Source organism: Stegastes partitus, unplaced genomic scaffold, assembly GCF_000690725.1.
Source record: "Stegastes partitus isolate 25-593 unplaced genomic scaffold, Stegastes_partitus-1.0.2 Scaffold1957, whole genome shotgun sequence".
NCBI lineage: Eukaryota > Metazoa > Chordata > Actinopteri > Pomacentridae > Stegastes > Stegastes partitus.
Genome location: NW_007579688.1, coordinates 1 through 9,429, shown reverse-complemented (window position 1 = coordinate 9,429; position 9,429 = coordinate 1). Strand labels below are relative to the sequence as shown.

The 9,429-nt window shown below is 37.2% G+C and overlaps 1 protein-coding gene across 2 annotated transcripts; it reads left to right on the top strand.

The window, feature by feature from the left end:
* Nucleotides 1–5,380: 5,380 nt before the first annotated feature.
* LOC103373339 (interleukin-17C-like) lies at nt 5,381–9,266 on the top strand. Of its 2 annotated transcripts, XM_008303203.1 has the most exons (3): nt 5,381–5,417; nt 5,508–5,743; nt 8,809–9,266. In XM_008303203.1, exons 1-3 carry the CDS (start codon nt 5,409–5,411, stop codon nt 9,056–9,058), a joined length of 495 nt encoding a protein of 164 aa, XP_008301425.1. In that variant the 5' UTR covers nt 5,381–5,408; the 3' UTR covers nt 9,059–9,266. The 2 variants fall into 2 exon arrangements, with proteins under 2 accessions (XP_008301425.1, XP_008301424.1); XM_008303202.1 differs by lacking the exon at nt 5,381–5,417 and having other exon boundaries at nt 5,493–5,743.
* Nucleotides 9,267–9,429: the final 163 nt, after the last annotated feature.

The following is a 9,429-nucleotide window of genomic DNA, read 5'->3' as shown; positions in this document are numbered from 1 at the left end:
TTTGTGGTTTTTTGTGTCTTTTTGATCTTGTTTCGTGTGTTTTTGATCTTGTTTTGTGCCTCTTTGATCTTGTTTCGTGTCTCTTTGTGGTTGTTTCGTGTCACTTTTTATTCATCTTGCATCTTTTTGTGGTTGTTTTGTGTCGTTTTGTATTTTGTATCTGTTTAGTATAATCTTGTGTCTCTTTGGTGTCATTTTCTGTCTTTTTGTAATCATTTTATGTCTCTTTGTGTTTCTTTGTGGTACTTGTTTGTCCGGTCTTGTTTTGTGTTTCTTTGACGTTGTTTTTTTTTGTCTCTTTCATGTTTTTTTGTGTGTCTTTGTGGCCTTTACGTCTTTATTATCATTTCGTGACAATTATTGGTTGTGTTGTGTCTCTTTGTTGTTGTTTTTCATCTCTTTTTAGTCATTTTGTGTCTCCTTCTTCGTCACTTCATGTCTTTTGTTGTTTTGTCGTGTGTACTTGGGCTGTTTTGTGTCTCTTTGTGGTCTTCATGTGTCTCTTTGTGGCTGTTTTGTGTGTCTCTCAGGTCACTCTGCGTGTCTTTGGTGTTGTTTTGTTGTCTGTGTGTTGTTGTTTTTGTGTTTCACTGTGGTCGTCTCGTTGGTGTTGGTGTTGCATTGCGTCTCTTTATGGTTGTTTTATTTCTCTGTCTGTGTCATATGCTGTCTCGTTGTCGTCATTTTGTGTCTCTTCTACGGTTGTTTAGTGTCTCTTTGTGGTTGTTGTGTGTCTTTGTGGCCTTTCTTTGTTTCTTTGTGGTCTCTCTTGCATCTGTTCTGTCGTTTTGTGGAGATAATCTGTGTCGTTGTCTTCACCTGTCACAGTTTAAATGCTGTGTCTGACTGACGTTTGACCAAAACAAACACTGGAACTTTGCCATGCTTTTATTTTGAAAGGTGGCAGCTGGGAGGAAGAACGGGGAACAGAGGAATCTACGTGGAACCTGCTGGCTGCTGTTTGCAGGTGATTCATTGGCATTATTTAAGCTGCCAGCAGCTAAACTAACACAAACATGTGGTTCCTTTGTTGCTGCTGAGGACAACGAACCACAACAACAGAAATCAGCTGCTTACAGTGTAAAACCATGAACACGAAACAGGAAGCGCAATGGAACAGAAAGACGAGGAGTTGTGTTGTTGGTTACTGTTACTATCTGATTATTTGACATCACTTTCAGTTTAAATCTGTTTTTCCTTTTTTTTCTTTTGCTTTGCTGCTTTCTTTTCTTTTCTTTTTAATCAGTTTAAACGATTTAAATCAAAGTTTACAATCAGCTGAAACCAGAAAATCCCAAACAGTGAACGAAAAGAGAAACTATCGCCGCTGCTTGTGTTGCTGTGAATAATCAACAGATTTTATAAACCGACTCACTATCGGGACTTTTCTGTTTGCTTTTGTTCTCTCATTGCAAACAATGAACTCAAAGTGGTTTCAATTTACAAACGAAGCCTCGGAAACGTCGCCTTCATCTGTTTGGTGTCGAGTTGTGTCTCTGTGTGGTCGTTTAGTGTCTCTAAGTTGTTTTTTGTGTCTCTTTGTGGTCCTTGTGTGTCTTCTTGTTGTTTTATTGTGTCTTTTGTGTGTCTGTTGGTTTTTTTTGGTGTCTCTAAGTTGTTTTTTGTGTGTGTTTGCGGTCGTTTTGTGACTCTAAGTTGGTTTTTTTGTGTCTCTTTATGGTCATTTTGGGTTTGTTTTGTGTCTCTGTTGAGTTTTTTGTGTCTTTGTGCTAGTTTTGTGTCTCTTTGTGGTCACTTTGTGTCTCTTTGTGGTCATTTTGTGTCTCCATGTTGTTTTTTGTGTGTCTTTGTGATAGTTTATTGTCTATTTGTTGTCATTCTGTGTCTCTTGATGATTTTTTTGTGTCTCTATGCTGTTTTGTGTGTCTTTGTGGTCATTTTTGTTTTTTTTTTGTTTATTTGTGTTTCTTTGTTGTTTTTTTGTGTGTCTTTGTGGTCATTTTGTGTCATTCTGTGTGCTGTCTATGCACATCTTCGTTTCACTTCATTTGACTGTTAAAGTTTGTGTGTTTTCCTGTGTTGTCCTTCGTGTCGTCACCTGGAAGCTCCGGATGTGGAAACGTGTCACCGGAGCCGCATCGCTTCATAAAAGCAGAATGAACACAAAGACAACAATGAGGTCTCTCTTCTCAATCGGTCACTTTATCTGCTGCAGACGAGATGAGCGACTCTGGCCTCGTTTCTGAGGCTCAGCTGGGAATTTAAAAAAAAAAAACAACACATCTTCTATTTTGGGATCTGAGCAGTTTGTGAAGCAGCTCGATTTTCCGAACAGACGCGACCTGTCTGACCCCGAAGCTATTTATAGAACAACACGCTAAAAACACACTAACAGGCCAAAGCCGGCTTCACGTTTTTATTCTGTGACGTTTCTGCTTCATGTGCTGGTTTTCTGAAGCAAACGTTACATTTACATCCACGTTCTGAAGGTTTGTTTGTTCTGATGTGAATCCTCCTCAAACTTATGGTATTTTTAAAAAGCAAACATATGAAAAGGTTTTTATTTTTTTTTATTTTTTTTAACGAAAAGAGCTCAAATTAATTATTATTTCAAATGTAATTTAAAATATATATTTCAAAAATATTAGAAAATTATTATTTTTTATTTTCAAGTATTCTTAAACAAAACAAATAAATATTTACACATGTGAGTTTTGGATAAACAAACACATCTCTACATTTTCTGGAACAAAAAAAGTTTATATTTTTATTTGTGGTTATTCAGGCATAAATAAACAGTTTGTGAATAAACAAAAGAAACTCTAAAATGTAAAATATTCAAACAATTGTTTTGGTTGTTTTTTTTTAAAAGATGCTTTAATATAATTTCTTATTATTATCATTATTATCATTATTTTCAAGTTTTGTAAAAGAAAAAAAAATAATTTAAAAAGTAAAATTTTCATGTGATTGTTAAATGTATGTTTGTTTGTTTTTTAAAATAGTGTTTTGTAATTAAATGCATAAAAATGTTTTGATCAAGGGGCTCTGAAACCAATCATCTTATTTCCAAGTGTTCTAAAGCAACTGAAATAAATGTTTTGAACATGAAAGTTATGAATAAATAAATATAAACAACTCTTCATGTTCTGAAGCAAATATTATGCAGATAATATATATATATACAAAATAAATAAACAATAAATAACTAATAATAATAATAAACAAAATATTAAATCTAAATTTTAAATATCAATAAAAACCAATCAACTACTAAATAAGTGATTATTTGTTTGCTATCTTGTGCTGTTGCCTGAAGAGAAGAATAAATAAACTTTCCAGAGCAGATTGCATCAGCTGTGATTTCACTTTACACCATCATCCTGAAGTACGAAGCTCCTCCGCTGACAGTCTGAAACCTTCATTATCTGGTCGTGTTCTCCTGCTTCCCCCTCGCTAGTAAAAGTTCTGAATCACGTCTGTTTCAACACTTCCCCAGCGTCACTCAGAGTTTGTGTAACTCTGCTCTCATGTTGCCTCATCGCCACCCTGCCGCTACATCATCACCCTGCTACATCATCACCCTGCTGCAGTGACATCATCACCCTGCTGCAGTGACATCATCACCCTGCTGCAGCAGCGTCTGGTCTTCAAGTCTGGATCAAGTCCAGCCTCCGTCTTTATGTGCGTTAATAATTAACCCGAACTCTTTATGATGTGACTCCACCTGAGAAATTCAGCTCTTAGGAAATGATTTAAAATCTGACTTCAGGTAATAAAAGTGACTCTGCAGCGCTGGAAAATCTCTGAGCTGATGTAACATCACAGCCGAGAACTTCGCTGTGCTTTTCCTTCGGGATCAATAAAGTTGATCTTCTCTTAATGAATTCTTTAAGATTCGTATGAGCCAGTTTAGACTGCTTTTTTTTCTTTCACATAACAGCTGATATTTGTAAAATAAACAATATTTTTGCTGATTTAAACACATTTAAGCATTTGTAAAATAAGTCTCTCTGTTTTTAAATGTAAAAAAATGTCAGTGATTTTACTAGATTTTAATTGTAAAATAGTTTATTAATTGAAAAAACAACGAAAAAAAAAACCAAGCATATAACTTCACATTAGGACAAATAATAGTGAAAGTTTCAGGCTTTTATCTTTAATAGTTTCTGAGATATTGTCGTTCAAAGAGCCTCAAATTTCAATTTGTAAAAAAATAAAAAATGCTAAAAGTACATTTTAAATGAATGTACACGTTATCTCTGAAAGACTTTGATCTAAAATGTCTCATAAATGTCCATATTTTTGCTGGATAATCAAACTGGGAGACAATTTTCAACTTACACGCTGCAAATATGTCAAATTCTGAGTTTATTAAAGTGTTTTTCAACCCTTGTATTGGTGGTGGAGACCAAACCTGGAGCTAAAAGAACACAAACATGAGTCCAGATGTTGCTCTGCAGTAAACAGGAAGTACTTTGTATTGTGTGTGTGTTTTTGTTGTTGGAGGAGACCAAATCAGAGCTAAAACCAGAGTGAGCTTTTTACTTAAATGCATCACATGAACACAAACATGAACCCAGATGTTCACGTCAGATAAATAACGAGTAAAAACTGTCCAGCTTAAAAGCCTCAAATATGAGAACTTCTAACGGTGTTTGTTTGGTGGTGGAGCCCAAATCAGAGCTCAAATCTGTTGTGAATCCAGTGGCTGACGACAGATTCATCATGGAGACACAAACAGGAATCCAAATGTGATGTTTTAAAATCTGCCAGACGAGTAAATATGAAAGTATTTGGAATCTGTGAATATTTTATATTGATTTTTTTGTTGTTGATATTTCTGTGTTTGCCTGATGAGCAAATAAGAAACAGTTTGAAACTTAAAAGCTCAAATCTGTGAATGTAAACGTTTATAAAACAGTTTTTCAGCCTTTGTTGTTGGTGGAGATGAAACATTTCTGAGTTTTAGGAAAACTGGAGCCTTAAAGTTCAACAACAGTCTTCAGGTTTCTGAAAACGTTCACGTGAATAAATGTTATTGTTTCTGTTGATGAACTCGCGCTGCTTCAGTCGCTGATTATTGATTATTGATTATTGATGACGTGTTCAGACGCTCAGCCGCTGCAGCTCGTCTCTTCCTCTGCAGGTGAACTTCTCACCTGCCGACTGCTGCTGTGTGCGCATGTGCGTGCGTGCGTGCGTGTGTTTGTGTGTGTGTGCTGGCGCGAGCGGAGAATCCCTCGGTGTGAAGCGGCGCGTGCCCGCCTCTCTGACCCGCAGCACTTTCACTGCGCGAGCAGGAAGTCCAGTACCGGAGCTTTTCCATTTCCTCGTGCCGGTTTTTCCCAACGAGCCGCCGCCATAAAAGACGCGATGAGCGAGCCGACAGCAAGTCAAAGCCACGCGGGTCCAGTAATCAGCAGGTCGCGTCACGCAGAGTGGACATGAAGCAGGTGAGTGGGACGGTCCCGGTGCTCGGCTCTCCGGTCCCCGGTCCCCGGTCCCCGGTGCTCCTTCATCACCTCCGTATGTCTCCTCCGCAGATCCTCGTCCTCGCGCTTTTCCTCGTGCCCGTGTGGTCCAATAAGATGTTCCGGTGCTACAACGAAACCGAGCTGCTCGGAGCGGCGGAGCGCAAGCTGCGGAGCCACTACCCGCAGCCCGCCGAGCCTTCGGCCGCAGCTGCCCGCGGAGCAGAGCTCCCCTGCCCGCTGCAGCTGTACCAGCAACCCGCCTCCACCGAGCTGAGCGCCCGCTCCGTGTCCCCGTGGACCTACGTGTGAGTACCGGGTCAGCACCAGTCAGACTGATGGGAGCAGGTCCACATTAAGCCTGAGGATTGGGATTAGAAACACGTTTTATTCTGTTTTTATTTAATAACTGAGAGGAAGAAAGAAAAAGTGAGAAAGCAGATGAGACCAAAGAGAGTTTCAGAGAAACAAACACTGACATCAGATTCATGTATGTTCAGAGTGTTTCTGTGATTTGAGTTGTTTTCTGTCAGAAACCACATCAGAGAGAATCCTTAAAAAACCACATGGACCATTTCTAAGTTCTGATCACAAATTTTCTTTCAAATAAGAGAAAATGTCTTAAATAACTAAATAATCTCTCTTCTGATTGAAATCCAGTAAAACTACAGAGTTCTGATCAAATGATGTCAAACGACTGATTATTAAAGCCTTCAGTATTTTTTATATCTGTAGTTTAACCAAACATGACAAATCTGTAAAATATCACTTTTTAAAAATCATTCACCGTTTCTCAGATCTTAATAAACACATTTATAAACATGAGAGCAGATTTGACTGAACTCTGCAGTCAACAGAAACACGACTTCTTTTTTTTAATATCAACATGATTTACAGTTTTTTCTGTTTTTATTTTTATAGTTAACATGTAAATCAGTACTTTTTTTTAATCTCTAATTTTACTGGAAATTATCTGTAATTTAACAAATGTTCCAACCCTCAGTATACGTCAGCTTACTTTTAAAAAAAAACAACAAAAAAAAGCAAATATCTGGAAAAAAAACGAATATTTTTGCTGATTTGAAAACATTAAAACTGTGATTTTATTGTCAAAGGTGTAGAGTGATATCTGTGAAACTTATATTACACTGTTTTATAAAATGACTTTTGATGTTAAATTATTTAATTTTTTTTTATCTCGTTAACATCTGAACCATCAGTAAACACCGTACATGTTAAACACACGTTTTCTTACAGTGTGTTATGAGGTCAGTGTTTAGTCTGTGACGAGCTGCTGTCGGACTTCAAACTCTCCCTTTAACACTAACCTGGAAGTCAAGTCGTGGTCATGTGACCTGAAGGCGTCATACTTTCACTTTAAACAGAAACCTGCTGCTGGAGAAGAAAAAAGACAAACAGCCAGAATTTAAAAAAAACAAAATCTATTGAGGATTTTGTTTGTTTTTACATCATATAACTCTAAATAAATTCTACATAAAATTAAGTAAAATTACAGAAAAAAAAATTAGTTTTGATTAACGGTGAAAAAAAAGAAAGAAAGAAAAGAAAATTGTAAAGAATATCCACTTTAAAAAAATCTATGTTTTAAAAATGTTTGAGCCAAAACTTACTGTTTTTAAAGGTTTAAAAAAATCTGAAAAAAATCTTTTTTTTTTTACAGATTTCTGCCGTTATATGAAATTAAGAAAATAATAAAGCTACAGAAGACTTTTAAAGGCAAAAAATTCTGTCAGCTGTTGATTTTTAGATTTGATTTGATTTAGTTTAATTATAGATATTATTCTGTAAAATTATAGAAAAACATTATTATACATTTAAACTGTAAAAAAATATTATTATTATTATTATTGTAAATGTAATAACAATTTTTTGATATAATTATTATTATTTTATTTTTTACTGATTGTAAAATTACATTACAAATTTTACTGTGATTAAATTTGCTAAATATATTATTATTATTATTATTATTATTATTATTATTATTATTATTATTATTATTATTATTATTTTCCAGATAAATGCTGTTATTTTCACAGTACTTAACTCTTCACGGTGTGTTTGAAAGCTGGACTGTAATTAACACGATTTACAGGTAACAGATAAACAGACATAGATAGAAGCTCACTGAGGAACTGCAGTCAGTGTGAAGGTTCCTGACGTCTCAGTGACAGTCGAGGCTGAACTCCTTCTAACCGGCCGGTTGCTTCATCATTTCTTCGTCATGTTCAGACCAAAGCAGCTGCTGACGCCTGTGAACCGGTGGAGCAGCTTCAACACTCAGCATCTATAATTAACAACAAAAGAGACAAAACAAACAAACATAAACATGACCTCATATTTGCACATCTCCAGCCTGCAGGCGTCATTATTGCTTCTAGGTTAATTAATGGTTCTGATTTTATTGCAAACGAGGGAAAGTCCCGATTAGCCCGACTAAACCTGCAGCCTGCCGCCGCTTGGAGACACAAGTCTTCTTCCTCTTCTGCTTTTCCTTCCTGGCAACTTTACAGTTTATCACCGAGAATCCAGAAAAGTTAACCAACTGGATATTCAAGGACAAAAAGACTCAAAGAACCGCAGCTGAAATGATCCATCAGTGGCAAAAACTTTGAGCTTCTTAAACGTGGAAACCGCTAAAAAAGAGACGAAAACCAGCAAATAAAAGACACAACGCTGCTGTGGAGAGATCATAGAATAGTAAAAACACAAGTGAAACTAAATATAAGGTAAAAAGAGACACAGAACAACAACAGAAGGAAACAAAATGAGTCCAAAGAGATGAAAAACTACAAATATGTCTATAAAGAGACGTGAAACAACAGCATGGAGTGATTTAACACAGAGACAGAAACCTAAAAAGAAAGAAAAACAACCACAGAGATGCAAAACAGCTCAAACCACCAAAAACAGATTTTAAAAAACTGCTTAAAAATGCAAAACTATGACATAGATTTAAGAAATAGCTGCAAAAATGACAAAGATAAACTATAAAAAGATGCAACGCTGCTTAAGAGATGCTAAATGACAAAACAGAGAGAAAACGGCTAAAAAGAGATGAAAAACTACAAAAATGTCAATGAACAGACGTGAAACAACAGCATGGAGTGATTCTAAACAGACTTAAAAGACAAAAAGAAAAGAAAAACAACCACAGAGATTAAAAACAGCTAAAACCAGGTGATGAACAGCTACAGGAAGATGCAGAACTACTACAAAGAATACAAAATGGATTAAAACTGATGAAAAACAACAACAATCAGATGCACATTTAGTACAAATAGACACAAAGCAGCTACACTGAGACACATGTGGAGCTGCTAGAAGCTGATGAATCCTCGTCTCTCTGCAGCCTCAAGACCCTGAAGGACCACTTCCCGTCCAGCTACATGGAGGCGAGCTGCCTCTGCTCCGGCTGCATCCTGGTGCAGAAGGACGGCTCGGCATTCCAGAGCTTCGACTACAACTCTCTCACGGTGAAGCAGAGCCGAGTGTTCCTGAGGAGGCAGCGGTGCAGCGACGGCTCCGGATACTACCTGACGCCCGTCACCGTGGAGGTGGCCGTCGGCTGCACCTGCGTCAGAGCCAACAGCTCGCCGTAGCGCCGCGCAGAGACTCTGACACTATTTATATATTTATGTATTTATTGAGTGTGAACGGCTGCTCTGGTGTGTGTGGACCTGACTGGACCACACGTTATTTATTGGTTCGATGCTGCGACTGTATTTATTGCTCTGCAGGTTTCGTCCCAGTGGGACTTTAAGGTTTGGCTTCTTTGAAGCACAATAAAGAAAAAAGTTGCTTTTTAAACTGAAACCGTTTGAGTTTGTGCGTCGGAGCAGAAACACACAAAGTCTGGAATCAGGTTCAGACAAGAAGAGCTGCAGGAGGAAGTTTAGAGGCTCAGCGAGGAGCAGAAACAGAATCACAGTTTGAATGTAAGAAGAAAGACATGAGATCAGAGAAGACATCA